General features: G+C 41.7%; 1 protein-coding gene across 13 annotated transcripts in view; it reads right to left on the bottom strand.

Annotated features, from left to right (window-relative positions):
• The window catches only part of BEND7 (BEN domain containing 7), an 80756-nt gene that overhangs the window by 11512 nt on the left and 43067 nt on the right, over positions 1-26177 (bottom strand). For all 13 annotated transcript variants that reach the window (XR_004422435.1, XM_033100730.1, XM_033100731.1 and 10 more), the window contains 2 exons: positions 25742-25967; positions 3191-3310 (listed from right to left, as the gene is read on the bottom strand). Coding sequence is in view for 12 of the 13 variants with exons in the window: in XM_033100730.1 (XP_032956621.1) it covers positions 3191-3310; positions 25742-25967 (346 nt within the window). In the remaining variant the exon portion in view is untranslated. The remainder of the gene's footprint in view (positions 1-3190; positions 3311-25741; positions 25968-26177) is intronic.

Genomic DNA, 26177 nt, shown 5'->3' on the forward strand with positions numbered 1-26177 from the left:
CCCATGGTCCTGGGATCAGTATTTGAACCTCAAGGAATAAATGGATGGAATATTCTCTGGACTCTCACATGACCTAGATGAGCTAAACAATAAGACCTCTTAGTTGTGGACTATTGTCCCTTCTTTTCCTTTGATTGATTCGTTGGTTCCTTCGTTGGTTCCATGTTGTGCCACACATTGTTCTAGACACTTGGGATAGAAACATGACTCAGATGCAGTCTCTGCTCCTGAGGATCTCATGGTCAGTGGAGCAAACAGGTGGGTGACTATTCCAGTGGCAGAAGCCATCTACGAGGGCTCCGGGAGAAAGGAACCTTGGAGACGCTATGACAAGAGGAAGCATTGTTTTCCAGGCAGAGAGAAAGCACGAGTGCGAGAACCCAGCATACTGCAGAATGGGGAGGGGCTGGGGTGGCCCGAGGAGGCATGAGGCCTGTGGCCAGAGGGGAGGCTGGCGAGGGGGTGCAGCTCCCAGCAGAGGCCCTTGCTTGCCCCGCTGGGGGTGGGGTGTAGAAGGGACTTGACTTTGAGCTGACAGGAAGCTAGCAGAAGTGCTCAGTAGTGGTGGGCATGAGTGCATTTCATTAGCGGAGGCACAGAAAATGAAGTCTAGGGTCTCAGGTCATGGCTATGTCCGGCTGCTCACCAGGGGGCCATTGATGAGGGGACATTTCAAGTCAGGAGTGAGGATCTGGAAAGAACAGTAGCAAGGGAGGGAACTTGGGAATGCTGGGTTTAAGATACAGCTGGAAGAGTGAGGCAGAGGAGACCAAAGCATTGCCAGAGAATGAAGTCATAGAGCCCAAGGGAAGAGAGTTTCCAGAAGGATGAGATTCAACAGAGTAAAAATCCACATGGAGGTCAAGTCGGAGCGTTAATATAAACAGAAAGTGGAATCCGGTCATTGGGACCAGCAAGCGCGCACATCAAGAAGTGAGGTCAGAGGGAAAGTGCACTGGATTCTAGTGAACTGGGATGGGGGAGCCCACAGGGCATGCAACCCTTTGGGAGGAATTTGACCAACAACGTTAGGAGAAAGATGGCAGTGGTTTTAAGAAATGGCAGGCATAAAGGAGTTGTTTTGCTTTTGGTTGGCAAAGGGAAGGAGGATAAGGGCATGAATATTTTTTAAGCATCATTATGTGTCAACTCTGCATGAGTGGCATTACTTACATTGTCTAATTCTAACTCTGAAAACCCCCAAGGAAGCTGTTAGCCTGTTTATATAAACGGAGAATTTGAGGCCGAGAGAGGTTGAGTAATTTGTCCGAGGTCCCAGGGATCTGTAAGTGACAGATCAGAGCTAGGAAGTCAGACTCGTTCGTTCCACGATAGCATGCTGTGTTTATTTGTGATGATTTGTAGATGAAGAAGAAGGTGGTGAAAGCTGAGAGATCTAGGAGGAAGACGGCCAGATCACGTATTACCCAAGCTTGAAAGCTGTTGAGCGTGAACTGGGCATTATTACTAAGTACGTGGGGACAAGAGCGGGAAAGCCATCTGGCCAGGCACAGCAGGCTGCTTGGTCCCCTGACCTCGGATACCAGGGGCCCACGGAGTTATATGACTTCCTCAGCCATCTCCACCTGCCAAGCACTGCTGTGAACGATATGGACATTTTCAGAGAGGAAACGCTGGCTTCGTTTATAAAGACATTCTTGTACAGTATATGCCTGGAGCCTCACAAGAACGCTGAGCCCGGCTTTATTTTTCCATCTGCTTCATGATAGGGACACTGAGGATTAGAAAGATGGGGTAACGTGCCCAAGGCCCAGAGCTGGTAAAGAGCAGACGTGAGACTTGAAAACCAGGTCTTCTGACTCCACTATGACTTATCACCTAAGGCAATAATACATTTTTTACCAATTAGAAATATAACTAGTCTGTTGCTCTATATAAAAACAGCATCAATTAAGTGTGAAAGGAAGCAAAAGATTAAAAGAGATGAAGGGAAGATTTTTAATAAAAAAATCATGTACAGCTGAATATTTTCTTTCAGACATGACCTTGGGACATGGAGCTTTGGAAAATACTTATATAATTCCATCAAAGGTCGGTCAGAGGACCTCAGGTGGAGTTTAAGCCTCCATAGATGACCCCATGGCTGACTACTGAGTACTGATAGAGACTTTTAGACAAAAGAGCTGAAAGGCTTTTCATACTGAAAAACCACTTGGTCCCTCCATGCCTGTGTGTCTTGTTGTCACGTCAAGGGCATCCCAGCCTGTGCCAGCATCTCTCCCTGAGGCCGTCAGCTGTGTCCTCCACAGGCGTGGTGACCACTACGCCCTGGGAGCTCACAGAAAGGGATCTGTTAGTGACACAGTCTCACGCATTTGTACCACTGTTCTCATGGACCCTCATGACATCCGAACCTGTAACATTTCAGCATCTATGGTCCGTCTCCCAAACTCTCACACTCCAGCCACAGAAGCACAGAAGGCTCTGAGCAGGCCCAACGTCCTGAGGTTTGATCAGGATTAAAAAAAAATAATAATATCTAGAGGTCTGTGGCCTCCTAGAGATGATTATCCTCATACAATGGCAGAAAGCTGACTTCAAAGGGATTCTTCATTGGTAAGTTGGCCCACTGTCACTTTGGGGAAATTGAGACTTGAAATGACTGAATGGTCATAATTCAACTAGCATTCATTTTTTCCCTGGAAGATAATTCCAGAATCACCAAGCCTGAATTTAAAAAGTTAAAATACATATACATAAAATATATATATTTAAAATAAATAAATATTTGACTTAAAGTCTCTTTCTATTTCATGTGGTGTTTCTGGTAGGATGATTACTATTTAGTACTACGTTTAGCAACTAGTACTTTTTAAAAAGTCACACAGATCCAAACAAACAAAATCAATAGGCAATAGACACAATTCACAAATTAGACACCCAGTTTCATACATAAGACACGTAAGCCCATAGATGAGACTAGCAATCTTTTTCCTTTATACTATTAAAAGTAAATGGCCTGACATAATTTTTACTTTCTAATTTTCGGGTGAATTTCAAAATTCATTTGAATAAGACTTTCAAGTACAACACCATAGAACATTACATAATACGTCTCCTTCTAAAGATAAGAGACAACGGGACACCCTAGAGCAAAGCACTGTAGTTTGCAATGTCTGAGAATTCAATAAAAGGCTTCTGCAATTATTTTATTGCAGTTTATTCATACCTGAGCCTCTTTTTAACCTTCTTCTGGCCAGTTTAATTTGATCCTGTAGAATCTGTACCCAGTCTCTTGGGCCAGGGAGTTTATCCACATGATTAGCAGTACAGTACTTTTCTGTGAAGACTGAAAGAAAATGTGAAATATTGTTAAATGCTTTAACAGATAAAATAGGCAGATCTGAAATAGCAGTATATGCCAAGAAGAAAAACCAAGTATATTGCTAAAAGACCTCAGTTCTGCCGTAGATAGCATTCATATCCATATTACATTCCTTTGGTGAAGGTGGAGCTTGGCAGGGCTACATAAAATGTACTGATTTCAAAATGAAACCAGCTATAAATATTTAGTAGTTTTTATGGAAAGTGGAAAGTGCCTTTTCTACTTGCTCCATGGTCATGTGTAGGAGACATATGGGCAGAGAAGAAAATGCTTCCTGTGGGCCCGCTGGCCCCATGACAAAATTCAGCAAATGTATTAAAATATTTCACTTGTTTGTTGTTAATTCAAAATCTAATGCAAAATTATGCAAAAAGATGTTCTCATAGTGATTCCTACTAACTCAATCAGTACTCAGAATAAATAGATGCAGTTGTGTCTTAATGAAAATTCCATTTCTACTTTGCGTCAACGTCTTGCATATTGTATTGGTTCCTTGGAAAAGAGCTACCGATTAAGCACAAAAGAAACTACGGGGAGTCACATGACAGGACGAAAGGGAGGCCAGACAATTGTGTTACTAAAGCCACACAGTGTGTGACTGCACACACAGGCGCTGGTGTTGACATTTCTGCTTCACACACCATTCCTGAGCACTTTCCAACACGGTCTTTTCAGCTTGCTCTTCGTAAGGTCAAGACCAAGTATGCAGTCACATCACACTGCCTTCCCGGTATTGGTGATTTTAATGTTTTAAAGGCTTCTTTTAAAAAGAAATGACAAAGGAAAATATTGACAGATTCAACTATATAAAACTCTAAAATTTCTACTGAATGAAAAATAAACATTTCATTAGAATGAGAAGAGCTGATCACACTAATCTGACTGAAAAGGTTTAATGTGTACCACCATGTAAAAGAGCTCATTCAAATAAAAGAGCAACTTCAAAATCTCTATAGATAATGGACAAAGTGTATTTAGCAAAAAAAAAAAATGAGGAAAAATGTTCACCTAAGCCCCCAAATTGCAAAGCACACTTTATACCTACAAAATTAGAAAAGCAATGTTAAAAAGTGAATACTTAATAGTGATACAATTGTGGGATGTGGTATATAAACTGGCAAAACCTTTTTTGGGAAATAACGATGGTAATATATAATGAGAGGCATAAAACTGTTATATCCTTGTGTTGGGAATCTTACTCATAGAAATTTATCCGAAGGAAATAATGTGAACAAAGGGGGAAAAAATCCAAATACAAGTGCAGTTGTGCAAGAAGAGACACATGGCCCCAATGGGGAGGATGGATCTCAGGGATGGATCTCAGAGGAGAAGGATTCTTTCTAGGAAGCTACGGCAATTGTCTGAGTTTGGCCCATGTTAGTGAAGCTGGACCAGAGGAATATCCAGCAGGGGCATTTCTGGTGAATCACATGACCTGGTAAATAGAGAAGAAAGGGAAGGTTTGTGAGGGGAAAGATGTATGTGGCTTGGTGTGGGACATGCCGAGTTTGGGGTATCTTAGGAGCATCCCTGCGGAGATGGCTAGCAGGCATTTCCGTACAGAAGCCTACAATTTGAGAGACATCAACATATATGTAGTAATTAAAACAAGAGAAAAAACGTTGATGGAGGAGAGCATACTGAGTGAGCCGAGCACTGGGCACAAGCACAGAGCTGGAGAGAACTCCCGTCACTGAAAGGAGAGGAAAGCACAGGAGCCCACAAAGGAGCCCAGGGTGGGCTATCGTCAGAAGACATGGGAGGCGGGGTTCGTGAAGGAAAGCAAGGGGTGCTGATAAAGAGGGACCTATAGTCCAAGTGCCAAAGGGCCAGGAAGGGAGATCAACCAGGGAGTGGTGGGGGTGACAGACCCGAGTTCAGTGGAGAAGGAAGAGAAGAAGGGCCGGAAGGGGAGGTGGGTTGAGGGACTGGAGACCCGAGCATGTTTACAGGCTGAGCTGCAGGAGCAGACGGATCCAGGAAAAAAGAAGGATACTGTCAAAGGAACCATCCCAGAGGAACTGTGAGGTGATGGGTCGGGATACAAATGGAGGGGCTGCCCTCGAACAGCGGGAAAGTTCTTCCTCTCAATGCAGAGGAATGAAGACTGGTGCAGGTTGAGAAGCGGTCATAGGTTAGAATCATCATTCCGGAGACCTCACTGAACGCCATGGTGAGGGGAATTGAGTACAGGCAAAGTATGGAATTGCCTCTGGGAAGAACAGGAAACGGAGGATGGGAGGACACCAAGCAGGACTGTGGTGGTGCCAACTGTCTGTAGGGGCGGGCTGTTTTCTCCCTGGCTCCTCGTGGCTCCTCCATAGGAGTACAGACACTGGGTGGTACGGCCCGTCGTGGGTTAGGATTTGGCTGGACAGTTTTGGCAGCAGGACAGGGATACAAAACTCTTGAAGATGTTCGTGAAGGTGCCACCTGGAATGAATTACCTCAACTTTCTTTACTCTCCCTTCCTGCCCAAATCTGGGAAGCCAGAAAAAGACTCCCCAACTTGGAAAAAAATCTAGACCAAGGGATGGAAATGTCAACAGGGTTGGCAAGGTGGTGCCATGGCGGGAAAGCAATTGGGAGTATAATGCTGGAGTGTCAGTGGTGTCGGAGAAGCAGTTCCAGAGAGAACGCTAAGGAGTGGCTGGGATGGGATGAAACGCAGCGGAGGTGAATGTCACTGTGGGTGGAGTCCGGACCTGTGTGGCCGTGGTCAGATGGATCTTTCACATGGACAGTGATGTTACAAAGATGACAAGGGGCCATGGCGGCGGGAGGAAGACATGTGGCTGTGGCAAGCGCCTTAGTGGAAAGAACCCATCCCAGCCCCACATGAGTAGAGCAGGAGTGATGGTTAGGGAGCAGAATTAAGGATCAGGAAAAAGAGCCACCTGGCTGCCCAACATACGATATGTGGGCTGAGTGAGTAAGCAGTCTCCACTCGGGAGCTGTGCAGAGGAAATGACACTCCTGGGGTGACTGTGCTTTTGAATCTCCCACACCAGGTTGTAGACACCTCAGGGTCTTCCTTTATTTTGTGTCCCTCAGAGCACCTGTGACAGTGCCTTGTACTGATAGTAAGCACTCAAACGTTTGATGAGAAAATAAACATATTTTCTACTTTTGTTTCCAAGGGAAGCCAATACCACAGTTCACAAATGTAGATTAATTGGGGGAGAAAGGCCTACCTGAATTAGACAGAAGTCTTAATTAACAGAATATTGTTAAGGAAACAGGTTTTATTACATTCAAATGCCCAAATGACATTTACTCATCAGAGGATTGCCAAAACGTTCTCAAAATCCTGTTTTAATGAATAGAAAAAAATACCTGCACTTCACACCCTATTTGTTTATATGAAAATGTGTACTACAGAAAAGACTGAATATACCATCTTAGCAGGTAAACATCCCTCTCCTTGTAAGATTATTTACATAATGAATTTCCATAGCAAACCCTCTTTTCTTAGATCGTGAAATGCAGGTGTCCCAGTGACCACCCATTAGAAGGCAGTGGTCCCAAATTAATAAAGTGGATTTGGATCATGCCCACATCCAAATGACTCCCGGCCACCATGTGTGTCAACAGCCAGGATGAGGAAAACCAAAGGGAAAGTTCTGGAATGTTTCTTCCCACTCTGTGAGTGGCTCCCAAGCAAATCTTTCTAATCTAATCTGGAGCTCAAGTATTTTTGTCCCTCACTAAAAAGGCAACAATTTCTGGTTATTTTTTTTTCTCCTTTCAGTTAAAACTTATCCAGTTTCAAGAAAAAGAAGCCAGGGAAGGCTCTGGTCTCCTGGGTCTGTGTGTCTGAGACCACTGAAAGCACAGCACTAGGCTTCTCGAAAAATACCTATACAAACAAATATTTCCTCTGGGCCTAGTATTGACATTCTGTGCCATGGTTTCACACTTAAAAGAGACTTTTAACTAGAATTTATCTACTGAAGACAAAAACCTATTCTCTTACATGCTTAGATGAGGCCTTAGAACAAGGCCAAAAGATTGTCATTGTATCGATCTGAAAACGCTCAATATGCCATGTGAATAGAGGTATTGAGGAAGCAGCGTATATTTTTGCTATCTGAATCTATAGCTAACGGTCATACTATTATACTGGTAACAGTTCCATTAGGAGTAATGATGTGAAAAGAGGTGCTGCATTAATGCACTGGGCTTCCTACTCTGGTAAGAGTGGGTCATTCACAATCACAGTAGAACAATTTGCATTTATCCTTAGAATGCAATAGGTCCTAAAAAGAAATCTGCTTCCTTTTCTATTTTATTATATTAAGGGGAAGCAAGAGCTAATTTTAAACAAGTCCAAGTCATCGGAACAAGTGGATGAAGGCCAATAATTAAACGAAATAAAAGAGTTAAAGCATCTACACTGCTTAATATAATTTGAGGTCCCACGGCACAAAGAGTATGTTAAGTCACTGGGGAAATGACAAATGTTCAATTTGATCTGTACATGAATAATGACTTTTCTCAGATGCTTGCATTCATCTGAACCGTGCCCTTTAATTGTATATAAATAATGAATGAGCTAGTGGTGGCTGAGCACACCCTGCCCTAGGAACGTGGCATTTAATATAATCATCAATGAACACTGCAGTGTATGGCGTGCTGAGAACAGCGCGGATTGGCAGGCTTCCCCAAACAGCTCTCTGTTCACACAATAGTTCCTACGTAGAAGACTCTTCCCTTGGAGTTTTCTGGCTCGCTATTTTAGGAAAAGCAGAATATGGTATGGATTTTTCAAAGGAGTCACTGGATCACACAGACACTCGAAGAAGCAGGAGTATAGCAGAGCTTTAATTTCACTGTGAAATCCTCTAACGAGGCAAAAACTCTGGCCAGCAGTCAGAACCCAACTGCTGATGACTCAGTTTTAACTGCTGGTCAGACAAGGGGAAGTCAGGGCTGCCATCAAGCAGAATTGAAACCCGGGTCCTCATTCGATCTGCCAAACTCCCAGAGCTTGAGAGGGGCCAAGGACGAGGGTGAGAAAGAACTGTCTGCAGTGGGATTCTGGGGGTGACTTGTGGCTGGGGGTGTGCAAAGGAGAGGGAACCCTGGGACCAGCCCACAGGTGGGGAAGGAAAAGACTAGGTTCCCTTCAGGCTGCTAGTATTCTACCTCCTCACGTCTGAGTGAGTGGAAAACCAGCACCTCTCCCACATTTTCCTCTTTTCCTCTTTAATGCTATTATTTGAAACTTCCCATGCGCCAGGCACTTTATATCTATCTCATTTCGTCTTCGAAGTAACCTGATGGAGCAGGTATTGTGATCCTATATTACCGATGACAAGTCCAGGTATGGGCAGGTTACCTAACTGGCCTAAGATGGCACAGCCAATAGGGGTTCTTTTCCACATAAATGATTTCATTTTTAACTTAACGTTGTAGATGAGCACACAGATTGTGTAAAAGAAAAATGATTGAATTCTAAGCATAAGCAAATCAGTAGCCAAGGTAACATGTCCATGTGAAAGTTGTGAACAGAGGGGACTTGTTGTTACCCAGTCGGTACTGTGAGGCGGGGTGACTTTCAATTACACAAAACAGAAGCTTGGTGGGCAACAGGGGAGAGAAGACCAAGTGGGGTCTGTGAGACCACCACTCCCCTCCAATTAAGGGGGCCAGTTGGCCAATGGCAAGGAAGAGAGAGGGAGATGGCCTGGGTAGCATGGTGTCTAGGTATTTTCAGCTCTGAGATTGATGACTCTGGCCGAAATTTTATATGGTTCTACTTTGTTTTCTGAAAAGAAGGCCCAGCCAGACCATCAGCTCTAATACATCTTTTGGAGCAAAAATTAATATAAGATCCGGTCTTATTTTAATATAAGACTGTGTCTTATATAATATAAAATAATATAAGACCACGTCTTATTTTAATATAAGACCCAGTAGAACATAATATAATATAATATAATATAATATAATATAATATAATATAATACCGGGTCTTATATTAATTTTTGCTCCAAAAGACACATTAGACCTGATGGTCTGGCTAGGTCTTATTTTCAAGGAAACATGGTAATAGAGTGTGTATTTTCTTTGATGATACAGTGCTTCGTTTCCCAATTTCATGGAGAGAGCTGAAACATATACATTGTAGGCTTGACATCTATTCTAGTAAGTTATTAACATAACAATAAATGTGACAGTTAAGGCACTATGAGAGAAAGGAGCTAGAATAAAGCTGGCTATTGTACAGGGACTAAAGTGTTCCATATCTTGGTGCAACTGTCACTGGTCTAAGGACAGGCTCCTAGCGGTGCAAGTTCAGAAATCTATTTATCAGACCACTGGGGGTTCAGGCCTGAGAAACCAGTTCACAATAACTGAATCTACAGGAAACTGAAAAATAAACTAGGATGACAATTATTGGGTAATGGAGGTGACTATCTTCCTAACATCTGAAAACCTTTGATGTCATAACCCAGTACTTCCACTTTTGGGCATCGAGGTGCTGGAAAGAATGCCTTAAAAGAAGGTTGCTCGGTGAGCATGGCATTGAACCAGAAGTGGCTAAATGGTATGGGGCTGGCCAAGCTTAAGGACACCTATGGGAAACCTCCCATCCCTGGCCCCTGCTGCCAGCGTGGGCAGGAATGTTTCGTGTCAGTGCCCTCTAAGCCAGAGCCTGACCGCAGCAGAGATGGGCACTTGAGCTCAGAGAAGCCAAGCTGCAGACTGCACAAAAGGATAAGCAGGACCATCTTGCATCTTTCTCCCCAGAACAGCAAGCAGTGAGGATGAGTTGGCAAAGCTGCAATGTCATGATGTGAGTAGCCCCAGCGCACCTTGTGCAAACCAGAAACTCAGTGGAGGAAGCCAGCTGGTGAGGAGAGGAGGGTGAGGCAGATGTGCAGAGAGCAGGGAGCCAGGGAGACTGACAGCGTGGCTGGTGAGGCAGGGCTGTGGTGTGTGGGCCCAGGAGAGCAGCCTCCATCCCTACCGTCTAATGGGCAGCCTCCCAGTCCAGCTGTTTCCTAAGGGAATTTGAGTGGCATTGTTTCTCCAAGAGAACATTTGACAGAGGTTGGCATTTGATTCTTAATGCACCATCAGTGACCTGTCGTGACTACTATACTCTAATGCCCCCGCCTCACAGTACCGACTGGGTAACAACAAGTCCCCTCTGTGCTTTCCTGTCACCAGCACACAGATCTTCAAGCCACATTGTGAGGCACAGTCACGGGTGTTCTTTTGAGGTGCGATTACTTCAGCGTATTGTTTATCTCACCTGTTTGTGTGGATTCCTATTAAGACCAATGACAGTGGATGATGCTTCCTGATCCTGTACACAAACTGGGGTTCTTCACACCTAGCACCTGAACCTCACGTTTCTACTATAAAAACAACACCCATTCATTCGAGACGTATTATTTACCCAGCACCCATAACATGCCAGACGATGCTAGGTACCAGTGAACAGATGGTCCTTTGCCCTCAAAAGGCTTTGAATGGAGAATAAAGACAAAGGAAGTCCAGAGGAGGACAGAGAGAAACTGCTATTATGGAAGGGGGTACGGGACACACAGAGAAGGGGCATCTAACCCACCCCTAGTGGGGTGGTAGTTGGGGAAAGCTGTTGGATAAAGTGGTGGCTAAGCTGAAACCCAAGAAAGAGTGGAGGTTAGATGAAGAGAGGGAAAAGAAGGGGGAGAATGTTCCAGATTCAGGGAAGAGCATGTGCAGACCGAGATAGCCCTATAGTTGGCCTGAGGCGGGGTACAGGGAGGAGGAGTCTCAATAGCCGAGATGCTCAGGGCTTTGCACCCATACGGAAAGAGAGAAGGAGGTCTTGGGCCTATATGGGGAGGTTAGAACGGAAGCCTCTGTATAAAGCTGAGAACCTGGAAGGGCTGCACCGCAGGGAACAGGGGAACCACCTACCTGCCAGTACAGGGAGTCTATCTAGATTTTGGAGGGAGGAAAAGAAAGTTTCCTTAGAAAATTCTAGTGCTTGGCCTGAACCTCACATAGGAATTTGAAATATTGCCTGCATGAATGAATGTAAGCATTGCTATTGATAACCCTGGACTGCAGACAAAAGGAAATGCAGAATTACTCAGAAGGGATGCTCCTACATCTGGGGCCCCAACAGATTCTCATGGCAAACAAAACAAACAGGCCCACTTCAGATGAGGTCACATGTGAAAATAGTGCAACACTCAAGGAAACAGTCCACCATCAGTAAGAGTCAGCTGACCCATGAAAAGCAGAATTAGACCCCCACTAACTACCGTGTTTCCCCCAAAATAAGACCTAGCTGGACCATCAGCTCTAATGTGTCTTTTGGAGCAAAAATTCATATAAGACCCGGTATTATATTATATTATATTATATTATATTATATTATATTATATTGTATTATATTGTATTGTACTAAAGATCTATCTTTTATTATAGTAAAATAAGACCGGGTCTTATATGAATTTTTGCTCCAAAAGACGCATTAGAGCTGATGGTCGGCTAGGTCTTATTTTCGGGGAAACATGGTGTAGGCACTGGAGTAGCAAAGTAAGTATGTTTAAAAAGATGAACGATATTAAAGAAAGACCTAAATCATTAAGAAAACAATGAGGCTGATTTTAAACGGAACCAAAATGAACTTAAATTAAGAACATAGTAACTGAAACTTAAAAATTCAAAGGACACATTAATCGATAAATTAATATCACTGAATAGAAAAGGGAGCTAGATCTGAAGTACTCAGAATGTGGCCCTGAGAGCTGCAGAGATGGAAAATATAACTGACAAATGAAGAGATATGAAGGACAGAATTAAAAGATCCCATAAATACTAATAGATGTTTCAGAGGGAGAAAATTGAAAGAATGGAGGAAAGGTAAAAATTTGGAGCCAGTACATGAAAAATTTCCAGAATTGGTAAGTCATGAACCCTTGGTTTCAAGAAGCACAGCAACTAAGCAGGCTAATAAAAATAAAGGTATACATAGACGTGAAATAAAGAAACTGGAGAATGCTAAAGGCAAAGGGACTTTAAAGGCAACGAGAGAAAAGACATAATCTACAACACAGCAGCAGACTGATGGCAGATTCACAACAGCAATACAATCTAGAAGACAGCGGAATATTTTCAAATTGCTCTGAGAGAAGTCCTCAATCTAGAATAAATTACCCAACAAAACGCCACATCTTTCAATAGTGAGGGTGAAATAAAACAAATTTTAGGACAAAGGTGCAAAGAATATACCACAGAGACCCTCATTCAAAGAACTACTGAAGGTTGTACTTGAGGAAGAAGAAAACTGAAAGCAGATGAAAGAATTGCGGGTGGGGAAGAAGAAAGAAAGACATGATCTAGAGGACATTAAGAATTATTACAAAGCCAAACTCATGAAAACTGTGTAGTATTGGCTCAGAGGTAGATAAAAGACCAAGTGTCAACATGTAAAATGGGAGCTCAGTATATGACAGAAGTGAAATGACAATGCATGTTAAAAAAAAAAGAAAAGAAAAAAAAGGATAGCGTTAGAATGATTGAGAAAAACAGATTTAATAGAGAAAAACAGATTTAATCCCTCCCTCATGTTTTAAGCAAAAGTAAATTTCAGGTGGATGGCACATAGGAATAGAAAAGAAAACTTTAAACCTTTGTTGGAAAAAAAATTAAGAGAATACCATTATATCATCAGGGTAGGGAGAATTTCTTAAAATGAGCACAAAAAAGCACGAAGCATAAAATAATCTATCTGATTATCTAATTTCTGGTATGATAAAAGAGATCATAGGCAGAGCTTTCACAAGTTGAAAAATAAGAGAAAATATTTGTAACACATAGAACTGACAAAAGAATTCATGTAAGTCACTAAGAAAACAACAACCTAATGGGAAAATTGGAAAAGGATGGAAATTCACACAGAAAACTAACCAAATCGTAATGAGTATGAAATGACGCTTAACCTCATTAATAATCAGGGAAACCAGCAGTAAGGTGCCATGTGAGACCAATCAGACTGGCAAACATTCAAGTTTGTTAATACCAGATGCTGCTAAGAGTGCAGAGAAATAAGATTTCTTAAACACTGCTGGTGGATTGATGAATGATATCGGTCAATTTAGCCAGCCATTTGGCAATGCTTACTGAAAGTGACCATACTGTACCCCGCGACTCATTTCACTCCCTGGTGTGTCCCCTAGAGAAACTGTCACTCGTGAGCCCAGGAAACATGAAGATGACTGCTGCCATAGGTAATTGTAAGAAACCTGTCTCTTCACAGAAGACCGGAGAAAGAGATTGCTTTATTTATATAGTGATTAGCAATCAAAATGAATAAATGAGGTAAATCTTGAAAAAAAGATAAAGTTGCAAAAGTACAGCATGAGGCTGTGTATGTAGATTTGTAAATTCACAAAATAATAGTAAGAGTGGTTTATGGATACACACGTCAGCAGTAAAATAGGAAAAGACAAATGGGAAAGAGTCCCATCAACTTCAGGTTACTCTGGAGCAGGAGGGAGAAAGAGAAAGAGAAAAGGGAATAGGAACATTTTGATTCTTAAAAAAACAATAAAGGAGGGTGGGTATGAAGTAAATAGAACATCTGGTTTAAATTGCAGTGGTAAGGTGGAGAGAAAATGCATCTTGGAAAATGTCTTCAACACAATATGAAGAGGAATATGCTTATTTCCACTTCTGACCTAAAGACTAGTGTGAAGGGGACAAATGCCATTCTTCAATCAGTCTCTGAACAAATCAAAAAATTTCTCCTAGGATGATACTGTGCAAATGTCAATACTGACCTAATGTCAAGTATACTTTTTACATATCCTCTCTGCTGGGATAAGCACCAAAAACTTTCTTTAAAAGAGAGCTGAGAGCAACAGGGTGAAGACATGAGGCGTCACCCTTCAGGTCTCAGCTGAAATGCGACCTTCTGAGGCAAGGCCACCCAGAGTTCGTTAACCAGTGGTTTTTAAATAATTATGTCTAGTGATCATCCTGACTAGAAACTCGGCAAGGGCAGAGACCCCAGCTCTCTCGTTCATTGCTGGCACATAATAGGCAGCACAGATGTATGGTTTATGAAAGAATACACCTGAGACTCTTTTTCTCTGCCCTGTGACTTGACTTGAAAAAACGGGAAGGATTTCTTTGGTAAATAGCCATAGGTCTTGAAATATAGTGAGCCCTGAAAGTCATTTCAGATTTGATGTAACAGTAAGATTTGGCAGAGTTCATCAACAGATATACCTAAAAATGAAATCGTTAAATTCAAAAAGTAAAGGAAATACAGGCATGCACACAATACTGTATTTATTGATGAAATGAGAGTATCCTACTGAATTACGTATGCAGGGCAGTCAGCTGGTCAAGCAGAGTAAGCTGATCACGATGACCATTGAATACTCTGTCTCTCTGGGCCAATCCCTGTATGGGGCTGCCACTTTCGGTTGGTTGTTGTAATGAAAACCTCCCTAGATAGCCATAAAACTGATTCCCAGGCATTTTTATTTCATTCTATAGGTTTACTTCTGAGAATTTGGATGAAAATGACTGAACCATAGAATTTCTGAACTGGAGGAGACTGTCAAATTTAGCCAACCCACACCTTTTTTATTTTTGTTTTTTCAAGGGAAGGTAATGTTTCAAGATCTTCAATGGCAGAGTCAGGAGTAAATCCACACTGCTCCACAGTGCTCCTTTCATTATCCCCAAACTGGTGGGCCTCTGAGGTTTGAACAATCTTGTTTAATCACAGTGATCCCCAAAGATTTGAGGCCAGAGTCATGTGGAGGAAAAGAACAACACCCCTTGTCTTCCTTTGTTCGGTTTTTGCTACACCGGCATCTCTGTCTAAAAGAAAGTGCCTTTAGTGGTTTCTCAAAATTAAAGTTAATTTTAATCTACTTCGATTTAAGAAAGCCCACAGCAGACCTCATTTATAACACAGCTATTAGGAAAATGATGGATACTTTCCTTGGGCTGGCTGAGTTACAACTTAACGTTTGTCTAGCTGTTTGGTAGAGTTCAAGGGAATAAATTATATCTGCTAAATATTAAGATCTGGGCAATAACAAGCTTTGATGTAATAGTGTCTTATTATTTACCCCCCTTTTTTTGGCAAAGAGACATGTTACAAAATCATAGATTTATAGAAATTCCACTTGGAAGGCATCTTGGAAATAGTACAACTCATTTATTTTACATATCAGGAACTGAGGCTCAAGTGAAATAAAACTGGAAAGACTGGGAATCGTCCGCTCAAATAGTTAGGCAAGTTCCCTGAAACCTCCCGCGTAGTTATGCTCCTCTCAGGCCAAGCACTGCTTTGTGGAGTACGTCTGTGTTTATCTGTTCTTTATATAAACGAATGAGAAAGTACTGAGTTTTTCTTTCCGTTTTTCAAGCTAGCGTTTCTTGGTATATGAACTTTCAAAGTCATTCTGAGGCAGGAGTTCCTCTACTAGCCGGAAATTTGGAAGTACTCCCCACAGAACCAGAATAAGCTATGACATTCAGGAAGTATCCCTCACAGGCACCCAAAGTCAGAGATGGCCACGGTTGGAAGAACAAGAGCCCCGAGTTAGGAGATCAGTGGTGGAGATGGGGGGCTCACCTCTGAGGACGGTCCACTCGCCCCATCTCTGCCACGACTGACCTGTACCTGTGGCGCAGCGGACGTCAGGAGGAAGATGCTGGGAGTTAGGACAGGGCTAATGCCTTAGAGGCAGGAGCTTCTTTTCTCTTCTTTTTTTAATGGTGGCAATTCCCCTCTAATCGAGATTAGCTCTAGGAAAATTCTGGGCTCACGTTTTGAGGCTGACAATAACTATGTTCCCACACATTTCTTTGACATGCTCTCTCTTTGAGACACCAGTTGCTATCATGATGAATGTTCAGAAAAACAAAAACAGAAACAAAAACATAGGCACGGATAAGAATACCGATGTATCAAGAAATCTTGAGATGGTAAAACCAGAAAAGCAGGCACATTTAGCCTGCTGACAGGTCCCATTCTTGGGTTTATTTAAGTCAAAATCCCACACTGAAATGATTATCCTCTACCTTTTGAAGGTGATTCCTCTCTGGTGAGAATGAAAGCATGACAAATTACACCTTCCGTATTGCATGTTGTATAGACTGCTCTTTGATAATTAACGATCATCCGCGCTTTCACAGCCCCTACTGAATACAAGTTGGGTTTTATATTCGGGATCCCCGTGGCGTTTTTGATTGCCAACATCTGCACCATCCTTGAAAGCTGTGTTTCACGTCATCTGCCTCCTGGCGGTTGTTTCTTCTCATCTTCAAACTTATATTCTTGAATTTCAGCTGCCTTCTTCCAACTTGTCATCAAGAACTTGTGAGGCTATCTTGTTGTTCATGCCCTATATACGTCCAAGGTAGTGGACTTGAGTTTTGTTTCTTAGGAAACCACCGTTTTCAGTAGATAAATTGACTGTCTCATCCCCTCCATCCTTCATTCCTTTGTTCTTATATTTATTGATCGTTAAGTTAGGTGAGTGAATAGGCAAATCAAGGAATAGGCAAATTATATATGGAACATAGACTCTGCCCCAGAGGATCTTACAGTCTTGTTGGGAAGATAAGACGTCCAAACACAAACTCCTGACCATATGTCCTGATTTGTCCAGGACAGTTCGAAATGACAGTTTTCCCGGTGAAATGATTAACAGCGTCATTTTCACTCTGAAAAGTGTCCCAGTTTGGGAAACAAATGACATAGTCATCCTCCACATAAACCACAAATAACAAAGCAAAGGGTTAAGATTTATTGCTGGACTATATAAAGGTAACATGTACTATAGGAATTTAGAGAAAGGGGAAATCAGTGCAGGCTGGAGAAAGTCTCATGGCAGAGATGATGAGACCTGGGCTGGACCATGAATAATGAGTTGGGTTTGTTTACAAAGAGAGAATAGAGAAGAGCGTTGGAGCCCTAGGGAACGTAGCTGCAAGGAGAGAGACATCAAGTCATGGGAAGTCTGGAGAAGGCCCGAGTTTGGACTTGATTTAATAGGCAAAGAGGAGTTAGGTAGGAAAATACCACGGAATTTTGTTTTGCAAGTGTTACCTGCTATTAGTACACAGTATGAACTGGAAGGGCAAAATGAGGGGCAGGGAGGATATTTACTTTTTTTATGGTGATGGATGTTAAAGAGACTTGTTGTGGTGATCATTTTGCAATACATACAAATATTGAATCATGTTGTACACCTGAAGCTAATATAATGTTATATGTGAATTATATCTCAAAAACAGTTTTTTTGTGGAAATTCAAGGGCAAGGTGATACACAGCTGGCTTAGGATGGTATGAGAGAAGGTGAAAAACAAGGAATGAGTGAGGGAGGGCAGATAGATTTGACAGGGCCGAGTTATTAAGCGGGATTAGTGGCCAAGGAAAAAAAGGCATTGACGGTGATCCTGAACTTTCCAACTTGCCAAGTAGGAGAATGTTGATGTCTCTGTCAAAAATACCATGGTTACCAGGGGGTGTTAGTGTTAGAAGCCCCACGCCACCATTCAGGTGGTGCAATGTGTGGGTAAGAGGGACCACACTTGACGCTTTAGAAAAAGGCCAGGACAGGCTGATCTCAAGGCCGGTGATTAAGTTGGACTGTCCTGCATGTCTTAGCCCCCATTGTCAACTATCTCATTTGCCCCTGACTTCTGTCTGCATTTCTAATTAGGGTCTGCCCCCACTTCGGTGTGCGTGGCTAAGCTGATCCACAATGGAGTGTGTGGTAATGAAGAAGTGTGGGGAGGGATGTGCTTACACTAACCAATACTGTATTTACTCTGAGATCAAAGGGCAGGGTCGATGAGGAGATGCTAAGGTTCTGAGAAATGCCAGGAGTTGGCCATGGAGAGCTGTCAAAATCTAACCAAGAGACAGATGCAAGAAAGAAGAACCTGGAAACACAGGCAATGTTATCAGAAGATTTGACAGTAAGGAGCGGTCAGCAGAAAAACCATGACTAATTCCAAGAGGCAGACTCTCTCCCTGCTAGGTGTTTAGCGCAGGACAGATGCAGCCATGCTTGCTCCTCTACAAAGATATCGTAAAGGCAGCCCAAAGCGATGCAGCTTTCAGTTCAATATTAAATGAAGGCCTATGGATTTTTAAGGGGTTTCCTTTGTAGGAGCCGACATAGATTTTCCCCTTTTTTTGGTGGGTTTACCATTAGTCCACAGTACTGCAGTGACCACAAACGTTCCATGATCATTTGCACATGCACCTTTTGGACAGAAATAGAAGCAAATTTCAGTTCTTGAGTCTCTCAGATTTTTTGACGCATTCCTTGTATGAGACAGTCAATTAACTGTTCGTGGAACTGAAACACTTGCCACAATCCTGGCACCAACCACAGGACCAGGAGAAAAGCTACGAGGAATGTAATTCGGCCAATCTGGATGTAGTCCACAATTCTGCCTCCCTGCCATGATGAAGAAAATAGGAGAGATGTGGCATCACTTTACGATGCTGGAGAGCACCCGACATCAGCCACACAAGTCAGGGATTTACAGGAAAGGGGGACGGGCTATGCAGAAAACACTGCTTTCTACGTTCAGGGCCACAGTTAGCCCATTTGGTGCCATTGTGCAAATCAGAAAGGTGCCCCTTCCCAGGATATTTTACTTGTCTGTGCCAGAAAACTGTCATAATAAATATACAAATCGGCAATGTCAACAGCGGGAAGGATGCCTGTGACATGCAATGCCCAGTCCGGCTGCGGTGGCCCTGTCTCTGCTACAAAAACTGATCTCTTTTGACGGGAGGCTGTTTTCGTCAACGCTGACGGTGGTGTTAAAATGCAGGTTTTGGGAGTTAGACTTGAATTCTTGTGAGTTAATCCACCACTGGTTCCTGTCCCTTATATGATAGGCTGAAGACAGATCAAGAAAAGCCACAACCTTCTTCTTAACAAATTTTCCCATGTTTCCATTGGCTCCTCAGGTAGCAAGAAGATGGATCTATAATTTTGAGGAAGGTAAGATTCCTTTTTGAGCTTAGGGAAGACCAGTGACAAAGCAGGGACAGTCTTTCAACTCACTGTGGCCCCAACCCCAAGGGTTCTGATTCATTAGGTCTGGGATGAGGCCCAGGAAGCTTTAAGAAGCACACTCTCGTTGAAAACCCCTAGGGGTAAAGTACACTTGAGTCCATTTCACTGGCACGTATATTCACGAAGTTAAACTCTTTAAGGTAATCAGGTCGGTGAGGAATCATGGTCCATCACTTAGAACAGACTTTAAACAGTTCTGGAGGCAAAAGGCTTTCCCCCAGTGTTTTATGTAAGCGTCATTAAACTTATTCTGTGGTTAGCCTTTTCCATTCTCTTTGTGTTTGATACACTGCTCATCCTTCAGGGTCTAGTTCAGATGTCACCTATTCCACGAGGTCTTCTCTTCGAGGGATTTACATCCTCTGTGCTTTCCCCCACCATTCAGTAATGGGCACTTGGTGTTTACTTTATTCTACCTGGGAGTATGGTTCCGTGTGATGGCTCACCATTTACATATCCGGACGTCCAGTAGGTTGCACGTTCATTAAGATCAGGGGCCAAGCCTTACTCTTCTTTGTGTCACCAGTGCCTGACTTGCAGTGGGTGGGGATAAACGTTAATGTTGTGAACAGAAATTTCATGCCTGCTGATGGCTTGTAAGTTTGTGAGGTCAACGAAAATACTTTGAATGCTTTGGTGTTCTCATGACTTACACAGTATTGGAAGAGCAGCAAATACCACGTCTTCTGTATCACTAGTGAAGAAAGTTGGCTGAACAAGAGCTTCGACTGTGCAATCAGGGAGATTGGCCGAGAGCTTGCCAAGAATGAAGATGACATTTTCTTTAAGGCCATATGGAAAATGACATGTTACTTGTTTCGTGACCATCCGTTCGGGTTGTGCTGACGTTCCTTTCACCTTGGTGAACTAGGCAGTTATCCAGTCCAGTCCTTGTAAAGCATGGCAGGCATGCCTGAAACCAGGACCCTCGTGTGACGTAATAGAAAAAAATCATTTTAAGGCCCAGAGGTTCAAAGGATGAGAGCCGTTGCCACATGCTATCTTCTCGTTTGTTCCAGGAGAGAAGTAGGGGCAGCCTTCAGAAAATGGGGTGTGCTTAAGGAACAGCAGATGGAGACAGGTTCACAGGAGGACTGTCGTATGCGGCTGGTGTGGATGATGACTCGTTAGAATCAGCTGTTAGCATCAGGAGCTGTGGTGGCACTGCTTCTCAAGGTGGCCCGAGAACAGCCTGTGTCAGAGTCACCTGCAGTGGCTATTCAAAGTCAGATTTCTGGCACTACACTACACCTATGGAATCAACCTCTGAGGATGGGACCCACAAATCTGAATTGTGAACCAAATCTTCAGGTAATTCTGATACACACAGGAATATGAGAACTGCCGCAGAAGGGGCTGCACAGATAGCGCCTGTCATATAGGATGGCCAAGATTCAACATCACCTATCTGTCTGTCACTGGGCCACCACCAAATGTGGGAAGACACAAACAACAACAATTACATAATAGTTACGCAGAGCTGAGAGACAAGCCGTGTATCTCATGTCATTATATAGCTGAGATACATTATTTTGTTATATATTATGCAGTTGTATCCTGTCTTAAGCTGATCTGATATGTAGAAATATGAACAGAAGTTGACAGTGATTATTCATCTTCCAAAAGGATTTTTGAATTAAAGCATTCATCAATGGGTTCCAACTGCCAAACATTTAAACTAGACTTTAATTTACATCCTTTGAAAGACTGCTTACATGCAGTGTGACTTCCAAGCTCTTTTTTTGCGGGTCTATATCCTGGACGAGTCTCAGAAGTGTCTCCTTCCCTAGGGAAGAGGCCACACCTCCCCGGTGGGATGGGTCCGACTCTTGCTGTCTTCAAGGGAAGACCTGCCCTTGAAGCTAGTAAATAAACTGAGGTATAGCTCTGCTGTACCCCAAAATTCACTCTGAGTATATTTTGCATGCACAACCACTGACTGGTCATTTTAAATACTTAGTAGGACAGCCCTTCTGGTGGAATTTATAAAGAATCCAGAATGCTAAATTTTAAGATAGAACCTTAAAGTTGGGACACCTTTCTCTCTTTCTTTTGAAATACTCCTAATAGAAGGAATGAAGTGTGCTAGATGGTGGCTTGGGAGTCAGAGAGGCCTGGGGTTACATCCTGGCTCTGCCACTTGCTAGCTGTTTAAGTAAGTGTATTTAATTTCTCATAGCCTCAGTTTCCTTTCCTGTTCAAGGAAAATAAAATCATCAACATTGTAAGAGTATTCAAAGGCAAGCTGAGGTGTCAGCCTTGTTTTTACAGAGAATTCTGAGAAAACCCAGAAGTTGCTATCAAGAAATAAATAATAAATCAGATGTAAATTACACGCCCAAACATATTAATTTAGGTCTACGTGAGATCAAACAGAAAACAGCGATTCACTTTTCTTGATTAAAACGCAAGGAAATGAATGATGATGTACAATAAAAATGGAAAATAAAGACATTCTAACATGACAAATATAGACCTGCAAGTCTCGAGAGTTGCTGGAATGAAATGAGAGGTTTTGGGGGTCAGTTCAGCAGAGCCTATGATAAGGGGATGTCAAATGTAGTCAGGCTTTTTAATCTCCTAAGAAGCACCATTCAGTTTTTGGCTTTCCACCAACCTAGGAGTGAGGGATCCCAGGGCTGTTCTGGTGCCTGGTATCTACCTTGGCAGACCACCACGCTGACTGCTGCTTGGGAAAGCAGCTGCGTGTGCTGCAAGCGTGTGCTGCCTGCAATAAAATCAAGAGCAGCCGACCAGTTCTTTCACTTGATAAGCATGTGTAATTTCCTTTGAATGCAAGACGACTGAAGAATCTAGTGTAGTTGGATAGTAATAAAAATTTCTCAACCAATCCCTATAAAGCCGAATTCAAAATCATGACCCAGGCCCAGGTTCTAAAACTACAACTGTATTTTCTGAAGAGCCTTCAGAAATCCAAGGCTTCTATCAGTGTTTAGCTGGCTCTCACAAAGTCAAAGGTGTGGTCTCCTGGTGTGACATCAAGAATAAGATGGCCTTCAGCAAGTATAGCATGAAGTGGGGAGTGTGTACTCTGCATTCTGGCTGTGAAATCAATTCCGAATTACACCCCAAATGTTCAACTCTCCTCAGCACCAAGACCTAAGATCACACGTTGCTTTTTTGAGTTAACGCAAAGTGTCCAGGTGTGTTTCTAAATAAGGATCCTTGGGTCATACCTATAAATGCATTTTTCATGGATTACCAGTAAGTGTTCGCCACCATAAAACAGATGAGACTATGTGAAAAATGTGATCTCTACAAAGAAGCTTATATTTTACGTACAAGATATTGTCAAGGGGAATACTAATTCTCGCTACGAAAAGCTTTGTTAATAATTGCACAATAAATTCTTTCCTTTTCAGTCCATTTCTGTTCCTATTTATAAGCATTTTACAGGTTTTTATTCACCTTTTCTCCCCCATTGTTGTCTTAACCCACCTAATCACTTTGAAACAAAATCCAGACCCCAGTTATTTTTACTTCTAAGATTTTATCAAATCGACCAGTCTTCATATATTCCTAGGTTGTAGAACTTTTCACATTAATACAGCATTAGTGTACTATCCCATAAATGACAGAGGACGTATGTGGTAGACAGCAGTAGTAACGCGACTACTTGCCACTACTCTGTAGAAAAAAACCATTTTATCACTTTCCCAGATTGCTCAGAGTCAAAAGACCTGGGTTAAGAAAATAAATTTATCTCTACCAATAGCAAGAAACACTGAATAGAGTTATTATAAAAGGACTTCAATTAATGACTACATCCAAAAATCACTTCACATTGCCCTATGTGGGTCAATAAACAGTAAGTGAAAGTATGACATGCAAAGGAAAAAAGTATTACAGAAGTAAGAGAAGTGTATTTAAATTTATATTCAAATTTGGTTTCTGGGTTGTTGTTTTTTTTGTTTTTGTTTTTAAACTCATTGGCATTTTATTAACTGGAAAGAAATTTATAACAATGTTTGATGTTGGTTACTTCAAATTAGTTGTGAGAAGACATGGGGATGGATGTGTTATACTAGATCTATTAGGTCAACAAGTTAAGGCCAAAGGCAAGATGGAAAATAAAAACTTAGGTCTGTTCATTCACCCAACATATATTTATGGAATCTCTACTCTGTGTAAAGCTTTCAGTGAAGTGCGACAGATAATCAAAGATAATTAAGACAAAGCTTGTCCTCAAGGTGCTTACAAGAAATCATGAGAATAAATCAGGTAAAAATGTTGACTGATCAGTACAGACAGAATATTCTTATAAGAAAGACAAACCTGATACCACATTCATACTTGAAATAAAGATTGTAGGAAAGTACACAGTAACCTCGGAAGAGTGAAATTATGGAGACCTTTCAGCTTTCTATACTTTTTTTTATGGGTTGGAATTTTTACAAGCATGTATTTTTTTTTTTTTTTTGGTAATCATGGAAAAAAACAAAACAAAAATATGTCTATGAACAAACAAGGAAACAAGTGAACATATAATATTTGTTGCCTTAGGTTGTTGGTGGCTTATGGGTAGATTTCTGTCTGTTTTACAGTTATTTTGTTGTTTTAAAAGAATTTTAATGCAGATTTAACTCAACAAAATAAGAAGTATATAGACAATATAAGTTCTTTGATTTGAATCATCTGCTTTATTATGTATTGGGAGTAGAAGCCTCACTGCCATATTTATTTCTTGCCAAAGAGTAGGGCTGTGAAGAAAATTAAGGCATCTTCTATATAATACACCTTTTCAAACTATTATAGGATGTCCAGTCTAGATCGAAAATGGTAGAATAAACCCTTATCAGTCTACTTGTAATGACATAGTTCACTACCATCTATTATTAGGATAACTTTTCTATTGTTATTAAATTAGGACACGATCATTTATGGTTCCCCAATTTCCAAACACTTTCATCATCTTAATATACTGTCCTGAAGAAAATTAAAATAAATCCTGGCTACATTTCAGTGTGTTTAAAAGCTTTAGCAATGAAAAGCATCAGCAGCCCTGACCTTCATGTTTCCAGAAGGCCCCAGCCATATTAAATCGAAATGGGAGCCTTCTTCACTTCAGCGAGTCCCAGTTACATCACTGACCATTTTTCAAATTCTGTAATCTTGTTTTTGGTGTCACTTCAGGCTGAATCATTCTTTTCAGAAATGACACCAACTGTGATATCTCTGTAGCTTTTCTTATTTAGTACAACTCAACTGTCATTTTAAGTGAAAAAAATTCTGTTGGAGAATGAAAAATTTTCTGTTAATGAAGGCTTATGTCCTTCTGGCCATGAACAAAGGGTGTCTAAGTACTTGCTGGCTCCCTTTGAAAATCGTATTATTTTGTAAAGTTAATTTTGGGTTTCAAAGTATCCTGTAAGCACTATTAAATGCATTTCCTCATTTTGCAGGGGTAGGGAGGGAAGGCTCTCTGCGTCCAGTCTCAGTGTAAGCGCAACATGCAGGAACCCAGGCAGGGAGGAACTTCCGGATTCGTGATTCTAGTGTTAATTACGGCCTGATCCACAATTTCATTGTCATGGTAGTTGTGTTGATATCTGAGAATTCATTTACAGTCTTTTGGAAAATACCATTCATGTACTTTTATTACTTAAAATAACACGTATCAGAATCCTAAGGAAGGACATTTTAAAATGAAGCACACATGCACCTGCATGGCTATGGAAAGGCAGTGGGATTCAGACACGTGTTCCCAGGCGTTGAGGGAGAGGGACCCATGGTCCTCTTCGCATGTAACTGGTACAACTCGGTACAACAAGGCCTGGGGAGCAGAGGAGGCCAGGAGTATGTGGGGAGGCGCAGGGTTTGGCTTCCCAGTGGGTTCACTTACATTTCAATGTCTTTCGAAGCAATGACCTTCTGACCTTTGGAGAGAACTGTTTTATTTGATTTTCAAAAAAAGTATCATAGCTTTATTCTTACTTACAACTAAAAATTTCAGTCGAAATCATATTTTGACAAGTTCTTAGCTAGAAATTACTGACAGGAAAAATACCTTCATTTTTAAAATCAATTAAAAAAAATTCTTTTTGGTTCTGCAGCAGATCAAACTGGCTCTTAATTTATGATTTGAACAAATGAACATCACCTTGAAATACCAAATTGTAGTGGTATTTGGGGTGGTGAATTACAGAGCCCACACCCCGAAGCCATGCCAGTGGGTAAATTGCCAAAGGCCAATTAAACGAGCCTCTACTTGGTTTACTACAATTTCAGCTGCATCTTTATGGAATGAAGCAAAGCTCAGCATAGAAACCATAAAATGAAATGATGCAGACCAACCTTTTATTGCACCCACAATATTTTGGTCTAGTCCTTTCCGGTTGTCATTGAGTCCTCTTTTCCTCTTCCCATTGGGTAAGGAGTTAGCCAAAGTCTTGTCATCAAAAAATGCACACACCAGTTTTCTAAAGAGAAGGCTTCCTGAGCGAGTGTAGTTTGACAATATAGAGTCCAGCTGAGATTTAGGCATAAACACATCAAAGCCTTCAGCAAGTTGCACTTCTGGCTACCAAAAGAACATAAATATTTCATTAAAAGCAAGATTTGAAGCATTTGACTTTGGGCATATGTGCGACAAAAAAAACACATCACTAACTACTGCAATATCCACAGCCTGCAAAGCATACAGTCTCAGCTTTGTGTGCCAGCATTTGCAATTTACAAAACCAATTACTGGTTATAATTCACAAAATAAGATGCTCTAATTCTAACGTTA

This window comes from Rhinolophus ferrumequinum (assembly GCF_004115265.2).
Source record: "Rhinolophus ferrumequinum isolate MPI-CBG mRhiFer1 chromosome 5 unlocalized genomic scaffold, mRhiFer1_v1.p scaffold_110_arrow_ctg1, whole genome shotgun sequence".
Lineage (NCBI taxonomy): Eukaryota > Metazoa > Chordata > Mammalia > Chiroptera > Rhinolophidae > Rhinolophus > Rhinolophus ferrumequinum.